Raw genomic sequence first — 14314 nt, forward strand, 5'->3', positions numbered from 1 at the left:
TAGAAATTTGAGTGAGCTGCCAAATAACACTATAAGTTGGCATTAAACCTCTTGGAGAACAATTGGCAATACCTTTGAAAAGGACATAGCCCGACTCAGCAATTCTATTTCTAGGAATATATCCTAGAGAATCTGCCTTTACTCACTGGAGAATACAGACAACATTGATTGTAAAAGTAATAATACCTGCTTGTAATAAACACTGAGAAAAAGCAGAGAGCCATCAGGTTGGTAAGGGGGGAAAAATTATGGTACTGTTCAATGATGAAATCTATGCAGGAGTTAAGATAGGTAAGTCTATATTGACATAAGATTAGAAAATGACTAAAAAAGCAAATTGTAGAACATTATGTACTATTTATAATACTAGTTGGGTATATTTAAAACTATACAAGTCAATATCACTTATTAAATGTATGTATATAGTAAAAGTTCAAAATATAAAAAATAAAATAAACTCTAAATTCCTGACTATATTTGTCCCTGGGGAAGATAAAAAAAGGGGTAATGGGACTGAAAGAAGATCCATAGGGGAGATAGCTATAATAATATCAACAATAAAAAAAATATTTAAAAATATATTACACAAATACAAAGCATACATATCTATTGTCAAATTACAGTGTTTTCCACAACAGTTTAACTATAGCTAGAAAAATCATTGGTTTTAATATCAATTTCAATGCCTCCTCAAACAGAATGTACCTATCAAAAGGCCTATGGTCATGAAAAGGAGAATGAGACAGGTCAATAATAGTAGAGGCTTTAAAACAACCACCTATACAAACACCTATTAAAACAACCACCCATACAATAGGACCATCATTCTATAACCCTGAAGCTTAGCAGAAGGGAAAGCTGAGATGTATAAGTGAATCTTGTCTATGTCACGAATCCATTGAATTGTGTGGACGGACTTGGTCATGAAACTTCTTTGGGTTTGAGTTTTCGCAGTGAAGAGTGAGGAGCCTGGGTGAAATGATCTCCAATAACCCTTCCTATCCCAAAAGTCCATGGCAAGGGGTTTCCTTGCCCTCCTTTAATCCAGGGCACTTTCTCTCCTTGTAAACTGATCAAAGCATCAGATATTGTCCCTTGAGAATGTGATTTCCAGCATAGGACTTATTTAAAACACACACACACACACACACACCACTGTAACAAAAAACAGACTCTGTAAAATTCATCATGACGGGATCGGACCTGAATCCAAGGCATAAATTCTTTTAAAAAAAAAAATGAGCAATGGCAGCAGAAGGCTAATCAATCACGTTTCAGGAACGTGGTGCAGTTATTTCCTCAGTGCTTCACATCTACTCTTTAGTCACAACAGACTGAATGATTGTTTTAAAAAGTGAACCCTTGTATTAGTGCCTGTTTATTGAGTATGTTGGCACCAAGGTCCTTCTTTGCTAAGTTACTGTTGCCTGACCAGACTACTGTCCCTTAGCTTGACACATTATTGAGAACTGTTTTGTTCCATACCTTCTGTACTATTTCCAATCTTTTCTGTATAATAAAATATGTAATAACATGAATTGGAGTTGAAACTCAGTTCAACTCTATAACGTATAGCACATCTTTTTCCTGCTTAAAGCCACAATAAGGATGTATCCTTTTCACAGATGGAAGTATAATCAGTTGAATTCCCACATTTTTTTATTATACTAGAAGCCCAGTGCATGTATTTGTGCACTTATGGGTCTCTCGGCATGACCTGCTCTCCAACATCCTCCAAAGGAACCCAGATTGCGAGAGGGCAGAGGCCAGGTAGAGGGACCCCACTGGTGCATGAATCTGTGTACTAAGCCTATAGAATGCATGTAAGATCTTTAATTAATCTCTTCCCAGCCTCCTCCCTCCCCTCTGAGATTCATTAATCTGTTCCACGTTTCCATGCCTATGGTTTCCGCTCCTGCACTGAGTGTCTTTCCCCTGGTGGTCAGTGCATGTCATAGCTACCGGTCAGCTGGTTGGCCAGCCACTTAGGCTTTTATATGTATAGATTAATAAAACTGCTCGTTGATCTTCCTGGTTCTCTGAAGGGGTTAAGTGGGTTTATTCACCTGATCATCAACATACTCATGTGCTAATACAAGACACCTTAAGACAGATAAGAATCAAATCTCCAATTTCATGTATTTGGCCACCATACAATGCTATGATTAACTCAGGAGTCCAAGAATTCCTGAAAACTTTCTAATATTAAACCACATTAATAACTCTAGATGCACAAACTACTTTTCTTGAAATGAAACTTATCAAGAAAGTGATCTTCAACTGAGTTTGACTACAATTAAAGAGGAAATAGAAAACCTCTGTTCCAGAATGATAATATGTATTTTATAATGCATCTACAAGCTTACTGAATTGCACAGGATGAGAATCTCTGAGGATGCTCTTTTCTGGTATGAAAAGTTGAGAACTTTGCAGAACATCACAAAGGCATTTAGAGGACAGGGGCTTTTTTACACTGTCTCCTTCAAAATGCAATCACAATGCTTTTGCACACACATGCTAATAAATGTACACTAAATTTAATTGGAGAGGTCATATGGAACACTTACAAACAACTTGATATAGCATATAAATACTGTATAATTCAGTTACATTGTTTCAAAGTCAAGATAGTTTATTAAATGAGGTAGATAAAAATAGTCAAAAGAAAAATCAAAAGTAAAACATTTTCTGATGAGTCTACATATTGTGGATTTATAATGTATATAAATTTATGCAGTCAATGTTTTCATAACTCTTGTCTATTCAAGCAGTTTTCAATGGTTCGCGTACTTATTAAAGATTTTTATTTAGGCAAAGTTAACCACTAAAAAGATATAAAGCAAAATAATTCAATTTATTTCTTAAATGCCTACATATTTACAATCATAAAAATTTTCATGCATTATAACTTATGAGATACTACACTTTCACAGTTATTAAAAATTAAAAAATCTTCGGAAACCTGATTCAATTAACTTATGAAGAAATTAATAGCTGATCATAAAATACCATGTTACTATTACTAGCATAAACTTTTATCATAATCATGAACAGCGTTTAATCATGAATACCTTCATTTTACTTTTAAACTATGCTTATACTTTTTAGATTAAAATCTCATATTGGGGCAATGAGACTTTACTCCAAATTACAGTCACATATGGAAGGGAGCTTTTAATTCAAGGTTTAATTATGGCCCATAGTACAAAGATATATTTCCATGAGGGTTACATGATGGATAACCAGCAAAGAAATATGCTAGCAGAGTAAATTGCCCACTAAGCATGCACTGATCCAGCAGACTAATCTAAAACATGGTAAGTCCTTGATTATTGCCAGCTTTTCTATAATATTCAGGTTCTCAAAGGTCACTGAATTTTATAATTATCTCCAAACAATTTTCTTCTTGGTCCTTTAAGCTTTGTCTAAATAGTTGAGTATGTTGCCAAGCAACATCACCATCTCCTCTGCTTAATTCTGCTTCCAAAATAACTTCTGTGGCACCAGAAAAATCATGATAGGAGCGAAGAATTTTATCTGTTGGAGGAAAAAAATAACACTTTGGAAACTTAAATAACATTAAGAAGAGTTTTGGGATGCATTGTATACACTTATAAGTAGGTAAAAATCAATCCTTAAAAAATAAAGACATACTATTCTTTATGGAGGAAATGTGTCCTTTGAAACAAATGGTTATTATTCTTCCATTTCAAAATAAATAAATAAATAAAACAAGCCTTTCTATTAGAATGAGGTTATATGTCTTAATTAAATTTTTTTTCTACAATAGTATGAATAACTCTTGGGTATAAAAAACTCAAAACTACATCTCAAGTAAGTACAATTACTAGAGTGTTAAATACACACTTCATGATTAATTCGCTGGTCAAATGCTTACCGCCAGACAGTTCTACTTGTGCTGTATCAGATCGCAGTTTCCACTGTATTGTTCCAGTCTGAAAGGTTTGACTACTTGTTCTAACGGTAATACTATCTAGTTTTAGGCCAACTGACCCACACTCAAACTTCCAGGAAATTTGAGCATGAGATGATCCTTCCTTTCGAGCTAAATATACCTACAAAGTAAGAGGGGGAAAAGGAATTGTCAGAAAAAATGACAACTTTTTACATACAAAGTCTTGTATGTACAAATGGTTATTAAAAAAACCTAATTTTTCCCACTGAAAACACTTTTACTACTAACATTTAAAAAGTTTTATTAGCAGTTTTTCCTATAGTATCTTTGAAACATATTATTTGAATACAAGTAGCCCAACAAGTATAGCCCTAAAAGGCTGCATGCTAATCAAATTTTGGTAACTCATATATACTTTTTTAAATTATTAAGTTCAGCTATTTAAAATAAATTTTATGATGTATATAAATTTATGCTGAAAATGAAGAATCATTTTAAATGCAATTATTTCTTAAATTGTCTTCTTTTCAAAGCCTGGATTTTCAGATAAGCTTTCCTAAGTGAGATGGGCCATATCTTATAAATAAATAAAAATACCTCAGCCACTACTAAGTAATGTTTTAACAAAAGGTAATACCCATCCTTGCCTCCTAAATAGTACGCTCCCCATTCCTTCACCATCAATGCCCCTTACCACTTTAAATCTATACTAGTTAAGACATGCAAGATTAGTGGCTGCTTGCAGCTTATCTCCTGTTACAGTTTCATCTAACTCTTCAAAATGATGACATAAAACCTGACTTCCACAGCCAAGGTCTTTAACAGATAATTGCATTCACCCAGGCTCAAACCAAGGATCTAACTCTTTAATCATTATGACTAAAGAGGCCCCAAAATGATCTATGCATTTTTTAAAAAATGAATATGGGGTAGGGGTGGGGGAAACCTTCTCCATTTATACTGCATTTACCACTAGTCATGACTTTACAACTCATTTTCATGGCAGCACCCAGCTCTTGGATTAAATCCAAACTCTTAGCTTTCAGAGTCTTCCCAAATTTTATCTCACCTTGAACTACCAATATTCTCTTACTCAAAATGTAACTATTCTATTTTTGGTATACTTGTATGACCTAACTTAACCAAATCATAGCTCTCTGGGGACACAGGTTCTGAATTTAAAGGATTTCAGAAATAGTATTTAAGCAATAAAAAATTATAAACACAAACATATTCTTGTAAAAATGTCAAATCTACTTCTCAGGGGCCAGTAGTTGAAAGTACCATATAAAACACATCTGCATGAAAATCCTACTCCATGTCTTTAGTCGTCAAGTGAAAAATCACTGCTAGCATTCTATTGATATTCTATTCAATTTGACAACTTATGGGTACTTTTCTTCCAAATTAAATATATCAGTTAATTTAATTTTAAAGTTTTTTAAATCAATGAGCTGGAGATTACAAAACAACTAAATAGTCACCCCTCTCCCTCAAGGAAAATGATTTGAACTCCTCAGACTATCCTATATAATGAAAGAGTAATATGCAAATCGACAGAATGACCAGTTGCTATGATTCACACTGACCACCACAGGCAGCTGCAGGCCAACCTCTCAATTCCCTTCCCCCAGCCGCAGGCTCGGATTGTCTGATGGGAAACGGGAAACCAGGGATGGGTGGCAGTGTGGTGTCAGGCCAAGGCCCCCACCCTGCCAGTTGCCCCACACACAGAGGGCGACCTGTGGTGGAAGGCAGGGCCAGCAAGCAGGTAGGAATGGCCAACCTCTTGGTTTCTCTCCCCACAATTGGCAGGCTCCTATCATCTGATGGTGAACAGGGAACCAGGGTGAGAGGGAGGTGTTGTGGCCAGTTGCAGGCAGCCAGGGAAGATGGCTCTGATCACAGGCCAGGCCTAGGGACCGTACCTATGCACGAATTTGGTGCACCAGGCCTGTAGTATGTGTATAATCAACAATTGTTCTGGATGGCAAACCTAGATGTATGTAATTGTCAACTGCTTCACTGAGGTACAGGGCCACCTCACTGTAACATCCTCTAATGCTCACGTGTTCCTACAGCATGCCCCTCTCACAGCTATTTGTAAGGAGAACCCGGGGCTCAGGATTGCACCCATGCTTCCTGGGAGTCATTAATTTCACCTCTTCTAAACTACTGGCTCTCCATAGCTTAATTACTCCTTCAAAGAAATTGCTGTAATGACATTATCTGGAAAAGATAAGCCAAACAACAGGGTTACAAGAAAGGGGGTTGTAAAGAACTAAAGAACTGGGGGAAAGTATTAATACAGAAATACATTCAAATTCATATCTTGGTAAATACTTCCATGTAATAGATTTTCAGGGCTCAGTAGTTTTAAATGTCCCCTTTAAAGTGTGGGTATAAAATATGACAGGCTGAAGTCAGCCTAATTTCAAATTTCTAGCTTATCCCAAGAACTGTCTTCATTATACCATGTGGCTCTGAAACAGAATTGTGGTTTTAACTGTCACAGGAGGTTTATAGTTGTTGAACATATGTGAGAGGGCTGCCTGTTCTAAGACCTACATTTTTTAACCCTGAGGGCATCATCTTTTAAGAGTCTAATTCTAAACAGTTAAAGGATAAAATGGATCATCATTGAATTCTTAAATGCTTAAACAGTCAAACACATTGCGAGCAAATAAAAGGTCTCAGGCTAAAAAAACCAGTATATGCAGATAAAACAGACCCTATTTATACTGAAAATTGTATTATCTTTTTCACATAATACAGTCTGTCTGGAGCATTTTAGCCAATTTATTTTAACTCAGCATTTTTAGAGGTGCTAGGAAGTTATCAAGAATATGTATACTTAGTTTGGTAATTTGAAATGCACCAAAACAATAGGATTTACATAAACTTCCAAATATGGTCCTATGTGTTAATACCAACAGAATGAATAATTTAAATTTATTTAGAACAATATACTTTCAAATATTCATTTTTTTTTGGTTGAGACCCTCCAAGTCCCCCCCCGCAAAGCATACACACACACACACACACACACACACACACACACGTGTGTGTATATATGTGTGTGTGTATATATATATGTGTGTATAAATATATATATATAGTAACTGCTGGGTGTTCCTAACTTCTTGAAGTTATTTTAGATACTTTTTGCCTGTTTTCTTTTTAAATTCATAGGTGTCTTTATTATGTATAGTTCTATATGCTTGTTTGTGCAACTTATGGAACTACTAAGAGGTGAGTGCTGCTATCCTTATTTTAGCAGCAGTGTTATTACAGACCTCATGGAGTTTCCCCCTATAGACTGAAATCTATCTAGAACCCCAAAGTGACCCACCCTAGCCGCTCTTTGGCATCTGTAAGGACATGCAGGCACATCACAAATGAAACTTTGCTCTTTGGGTTGTGTCTGTAACCACTAATTTCAAGACTGAAAGCAATTTGCATGTCAGCTTTTTTAGGTAGTTCACATTCTACAGAAGATCTTCCCTTAGAGATTTTTGAATTACTACATGCCAGGCTGGTCTACTGGTTACTATGGATTCCTGGAGGATTGGTTTGTACTACACTATTTGAAGTAGTTCTCGAGTGTGCTCTTAAAGTCATTCTTCTGCTTAGGCTGCTAGGATTAACTCTAATTAAGCTCACTGTTCAGCAGATATCCTGCAGAGAAATTGTATTTCAAGAGATTTTAGTTTAATGCTGGTAAATTGGTATTGTTCATGAGCCTTATATTGGGTTACTCCATTTCATCCCAGAAATCAAACATGAGTCACGACCAGTCTCCACTGTCATCTCTCTATACTATGCTTCTGATTTTTTCCATTTGGAGCCTCTGGAATTTCCTCTGGATCACTAGTGTGATCACATCCTTTCCTTGCCTGAACTGTCATGGATTCTTATTGCATCATAGCAAGGTAATCAAAGTCCCTGGGCCCTGACAACTGTTTACCTCTCTATTCTTAGTTCTCACTGTTCTGTTCCATATTCCCTACTACTTATTCTTCCCTAGATATCAGGTGTTTCTCTCCTCAGTGCTTTAAAAAATATATATATAGTTCTTTATTGATTTCAGAGAGGAAGGGAGAAAGAGAGAGAGAGAAACATCAATGATGAGAATCATTGGTAGGCTGCTTCCTGCACATTCCCTCATGGGGATCGAGCCCACATTCCAGGCATGTGCCCCTAGCCAGAATCAAACCTGGGACCCTTCAGTCTGCAGGCTGACACTATCCAGAGCCAAACCGACTAGAGTAGGGGTGTCGAACTCAATCAGAGAAGGGGCCAAAATCTAAAATCCAGCCTAAATTGCGGGCCGAATGGTTTACTGAACAGTCATAAACTGTCATTGTGATGGAAACGCAGCGGAGTGCAGTGATGACAGCCCGGTGCGGGCCACATTGCAAGGCCTGGCGGGACGGATTTGGTCCGAGGGCCTTGTGTTTGACACATGTGGACTAGAGCGACTCTCCTCAGTGCTTTTGCACATGCTCTTTCTCATGTCCCCAAACACCCGCCCCTTCCACATCCTGTCCTTACACCAGAAACTCTCTTTCGGCCCTGGAGCCAGTCAGTTGAGGGAGGGACTGTGGAAGGTTGGCTGCAGGATGTTGGCCGTGGGAGCGCACTGACCACCAGGGGGCAGCTTTTGCTTTGAATGTCTGCCTCCTGGTGGTCAGTGAGCATCATATCGACCAGTTGGGTGGTCATTCAGTCGACCGGTTGTAATGGTCACTTAGGCATATATATATAGACTGGGTTTCAGGTGTACAGCATAGTGATCAGATATTTGTGTAATTTACAAAGTGACCGTCCCAAAAAATTTATTACCCACCTGAAACCATACTTAGTTAATACAATGTTATTGACTATATTTCCTAGGCTGTACTTTACATCCCTGTGACTATTTTGAAACTATCAATTTGTATAGTACCTTCCCTTTGACTATTTCTCAAGCCTATTCCTTACCACACCTTTCCTTCGTAATCTCCATCCTGGAATCTAGACAGATCACATGCAGCCTGCTTTTGTATATTTAGAACAGATTTATTATTCTCTTAAAGAGTTAGCCTTCCATGAGCACAGGGACAGATTTATTATTCTCTTAAAGAGATAGCCTTCCATGAGCACAGGGACTTACTGCATTGTACTACTTAGCAAGCACGTTTTTCAGTGATGTGTGAATTTGAAAGGAATATAAAAAGCTAAGTCAGGGACACTTTTTAGGAGGCAAGTGATATTAATAGATTCCCAAACTAGTCTTCCTGCATCTGCCTTGGTCACTTCAAAAATGTTCTTGCCCTAATCATTTGGCTCAGTGGACAGAGCTTGGGTCTGTGGAATGAAGGTCCCAGGTTTGATTCCAGTCAAGGGCATGTACCTTGGTTGCAGGCACATCCTCAGTAGAGAGTGTGTAGGAGGCAGCCGAATCAATGTTTCTCTCTCATCGATGTTTCTAACTCTCTATCCCTCTCCCTTCCTCTCTGTAAAAAATCAATAAAATATGTATATTTTTAAAAATGTTCTCTGTGTGGTTGCCATAAATACTTTTTAAAAACCCTGATCATTACTAAATGCTCTCAGGACAAGAAATAGCTCAAGTGTCTTTCTCTCTGGCCTTGCCATGTACTGTGCTGCCCAGCTGCTCTCTGCTTGTAGTTGCCCTGCCCTCTGCCTTCTCCACAGAACTTTCTTACCTTTCCTTTCTGTTAGATTAACTTATTATTGTCCTTAGAACTTTGTTTAAGCCTTACTCCCTCCAGTCCCACCTATTTGGATTCATTTCTCCCTTTATTGACTTACTACACTGTGTACCTCTTCATGAATTTTTTCAACAAATATGTGAGAGAAGAGATTATGTCTCTCGCCTACTAGATTATAAATATTACTTGGGCAGAGGCCTTGTCTTATTTTACTTACTTTTGTACTACTCTTAGTATTCATATATTTATCATAGTATCTTATATATAAAAAAATGTTTATAGAAAAGTTTGGTGAATGTAAGAAAGAATGAGTGTATATGGAATACATTTTATATCACCTTAGGGCTGTAGAGACCACCACAAAAAACCCTGTCTTCATTCAGACTGTGTCCCTTGGCTATTCTTTGATACTTTGCATTTTTTTTAGAATATATTTTTTATTAATTTTTTTACAGAGAGGAAGGGAGAGGTATAGAGAGTTAGAAACATCGATGAGAGAGAAACAAATCAGCTGCCTCCTGCACACCTCACACCAGGGATGTGCCCACAACCAAGGTACATGATCTTGACCAGAATCGAACCTAGGACCCTTCAATCTACAGGCCGACACTCTATTCACTGAGCCAAACCAGTTAGGGCAGATACCTTGCATTTTCGAGCAATTTTTCACTCTTTGTTGCTAGAGCACTTTTTGATGTATGGCATTATGTTAAGAATTAATTCATTTAATCATTCAGCAAACAGGCACATTGTCAGACATTGCACTTAGCACTTGGGATATAATATTAAGAGGCAAGTGTCAAGGGGGAGCATAGACTAGTGCAGGAGAAAGATATATGGGCCAACTGTTTAGATTAGTAGGATTAGTGATACTGGTGGTCAGTGGACTCGCAAGGCCAACCTTCTGCAGCTGGCCAATCTCCCGTGGTCCCTCCCCCAGGCGGCTGACCCTGATGGGCCTTGATTGCCTACCAGGCCAAGGGACCCCACCCATGCACGGATTTGTGCACCTGGCCTCTAGTATAAAATAATATTGAATGTCAACTATAATTGGCATATAAAATTAAAAAAACAAAAGAAATAGAATTCTTCTAATTAGTGGAGCTAGAGAATCCCTAACTGGGGACTTGCTAGTACCGAACTAAAAGTGCTAATTTAGAAGGAAATTCAAGTTTTAGTGGAAATATATCACTTCTGAGTTATTAGTCTCTACAATATAGTTAAGATTCTAATATTTTTCTTCATTGGGCACTAAATACTGTCACTGAGAACTGACTCATTCAACTTCTAAAAAGATGCCCTTCTTAAAGGCATATCAAGGCATAAACTTTACTTGAGTAGGAGCCTGTTTTTCATGTAATGGTATTTGCATCTCATTTACATGACTTAAATCTTTTTATACAATACAGCCTCTCTAACCACATGCTCTTCCCTTGCCTTACAAACACCTACTCATCCTTCAGCGTCCAGCTCAAATGCTGCCTGCTCTGTGGAGCTTTGCCCAATTCCCACAGCCAGAGCTAATTACTCCCTCAGTGTCTCCATGGCAATGTGTTGATATCCTTATTATAGCACTCTTCATCGTGGTTAAGATGGCTGTTAATGCTTCGGTTTCCCGTTAGACTGTGAGAGAAGACACTGTACCTCCCATCTTTTTTTCCGTGTAGCTGACAACAATGCCTAGCACAACACAGCACTCAGCAAATGTTTGCTGATGAACCAAGGAGTAACTAAAGAAGAAATATGCCACACAACAGACAGTTTCTCAGCACGTCACATCTTCCGCAACACAGCATTGTTTCCTCTCCCATTACTTTCTCCATTCACACTGCTGGTTAGGAAGAATGGCATGCTAGACTAGTTTAGTTCTTGAATAAAAACATATCTGTTCTATCCTGCTTTCTGTTCAGAAAATATTTTTGGCTAAGGATAGTCTCTAAGAAGTTGTTCAGTGCTCTCATCAATTATATAATTGATTATAGGTTCATATTCAAATACAGATTCATATCTTGAAATTTTAAATTTTATATTTCATTTTATATGCCTTTCTTTGACTAAAAAAGGAAGTTCCTAAATCTATAATTTTAATAATGCTATAAGCTATTCTTTGTTTAATACAAAAAAATCACCAAGATAAGTTTTAAAATATAAACTTATGATTAGAAAAAAAAGCCAGGGCCTCATCTCTACATGCCTTCTATACTCTGATTACTGCCTAGAACCGTGGTCGGCAAACTGCGGCTCGAAAGCCACATGCTGCTCTTTGGCCCTTGAATGCGGCTCTTCCACAAAATACCACGGCCTGGGCAAGTCTATTTTGAAGAAGTGGCGTTAGAAGAAGTTTAAGTTTAAAAAATTTGGCTCTCAAAAGAAATTTCAATCGTTGTACTGTTGATATTTGGCTCTGTTACTAATGAGTTTGCTGACCACTGGCCTAGAATAATAATAAGCATATAGTAGATGCTGTTACTCTTTAATCTATCCAAGGTCTTACAAGTGAACAATTCCCTTTCCATTCCAACATTTGTCAAGTTAACTTTAAAGACTCTCTATTAAGTTCATTAACTCCTATGAAAATATATCAGTAACATGGTTAGATCTAATGAGGTCATTTGAATAACTGAGTTTATTTTTGGTGCTTGTCTAAGGGGTAGGGCAGACTAAAAACAAAGCCTCTTCTTACAGGGACCTCATCTATGTTAGATAATGGGACAACAATATACAAGTTGGCATATGGGAACTGCTATAGTCCTAGCAATCCATTTCTTTATTCTTTAAGACAGAGTAAAAATAACTAATATTACTTCTCAACCATTCATATTGTTATGCAATGAAAATGTTTTAAATAGTTAGCTCTTGGGACTTTGAACTACATGCTATATTTCATTATAGTCCACCTTAGTAGGCTACCAATACATACTTGTGAATAAGTTAAATAACAATACCTTGTATATTTATGCAAAGATTAGTCACATGGATTGGTTATACACTTGATTATTTTTCCCAGTGAAAGCATTAAATTCAACCTCTAATGAAATTACTTGTTATAAATCCACAAATCTCTATGATCTCTTGATTAAATGTTGGGAATACAATTTTCTTTTACAGGTTTAAGGAATACTAAAAGTAATTTTGACATATCAGTTTTCGCATCATGCACAACTGAAAAATGAAACCAATCATATGTTTAAACAACAACAAAGGTTTTAAACAATTTCCTGCATTAAGTTACCATGTTCCAGTCTGTTTCAACTTTTCTGAATATGGATTCCATTTTCCATACACCATTTTCCCATCCAGAAGTGATTTGATTATTATTTGAAACTCGAACATAATGATCTTTGACAATATTATAACAAAGGTGAAGCTGTTTAGAAATCTTCTCATTTTCAGAGGGGATGAACAACATGGCTTCCTTTTTCTTAAAAAGGAAAACAGAATTAGTTTTTCAAGGTAATGAAAGACTATAGATTGTATATATTTATATGGGGAGTGAGAGAGACAGGAAGGGAAAGAGGGAGAAGATCGCTATGTATAGTGTTAAGAGATTCCTTCAACATGAAAATGAAAGACTGGTGCCATTAGAAATTCAGAAAATATCTTATAGGTTAAACATGATCAGTATAATGTTGATATAGCACAACTGCTACAGGACAGAAAACGAGAAGTATAATAGCTCTGGCTTATATTTTTGTGATTTTGTAAGTTCACCTAAATTCATTTATTTTTCTTCATTTCCACCATACTCGTTTTCTAACTGAACTAGTATAACTGTCTCTTGAAATTAACTCCCAGCTTTCAAGTTTTATTTCTTCTGTTCAAGCTTCACAAAGTAATGAAAGTGATTTTTTTAAAGCTGGAAATTGTGATGTTATTGTATTTCCTTGCTTAACTCACTCCACTGATTTCCACTGTACTGAAACACTAAACCTTTACCAAGGGTTATAGGACCCTGCATGATCTGTCCCCTGCCTACTTCTCCAACCAGATCTCATGTCACTCTGCCCTTTGTCTCTATGCTCTCACCATATTACTTTTCCTTTAGTTCCTCAAAAAGATCCAATCCGTTTCTGCCCCAGTGCCTTGACACATGCTGTTTCCACTGTTTGGAATGCTGTTCTTACTACTTCCCATATCTTTGATTCTCTCTCATCCTTTAAGCCTAAACCTAAAACCATTTCATCAGAGTGTCCTTTCCTGGTAACCCTAAGATAGGAGAGGGTCTGAAGATTCTGAAACAATCAATGCAGACCACTGTTCTAGTCTGTGTTAATGTCTTGATACAATATTTACTAATCATTCAGGAGAGTAGACAATGCTTTTTTCTGTTCAGCATTGGATATTAGGTATTAAACAATATAAAAACTTTGAATGCAGAAAATCTCTAAAAATATGTATCTTAGAGAAGGAAAGAAAAAAATAATTACATATGTGTATTTGTAATCACTGTAAGAATTACAAAACAGTAACACTGGATGTATAAATAAGAAGATAATTCCATAGTAGAACCTATGACTTATTACTGTAAAAAAAGTAAAATAAAAGCAGTTTATTCTTTTTAGATATTGGTATTATAAGTTAGTGTATTTACTTCAAAACAAGCATGTAACAGCAAAGATATTTCAGAATCAACATAGCCAAATGGAAGTAAAACTTAAAGTAGCAGTATCTATATTTTACA

The 14314-nt window shown here is 36.7% G+C and overlaps 1 protein-coding gene across 2 annotated transcripts in view; it reads right to left on the minus strand.

The window, feature by feature from the left end:
• Window positions 1–2521: 2521 nt before the first annotated feature.
• Window positions 2522–14314, minus strand: part of NGLY1 (N-glycanase 1) — a 42641-nt gene continuing 30848 nt past the window's right edge. Inside the window, exons 10-12 of one of the 2 annotated variants that reach the window (XM_036431634.2) lie at window positions 12866–13054; window positions 3899–4076; window positions 2522–3537 (exon numbers count right to left, since the gene is read on the minus strand). In XM_036431634.2, coding sequence (XP_036287527.1) covers window positions 3362–3537; window positions 3899–4076; window positions 12866–13054 — 543 coding nt within the window. In that variant the 3' untranslated portion in view covers window positions 2522–3361. The remainder of the gene's footprint in view (window positions 3538–3898; window positions 4077–12865; window positions 13055–14314) is intronic. The other variant, XM_036431635.2, reaches the window with a different exon arrangement.

The sequence above is a fragment of the Pipistrellus kuhlii genome, unplaced genomic scaffold, assembly GCF_014108245.1.
Source record: "Pipistrellus kuhlii isolate mPipKuh1 unplaced genomic scaffold, mPipKuh1.p scaffold_m20_p_11, whole genome shotgun sequence".
In the NCBI taxonomy this organism is placed as follows: Eukaryota; Metazoa; Chordata; class Mammalia; order Chiroptera; family Vespertilionidae; genus Pipistrellus; species Pipistrellus kuhlii.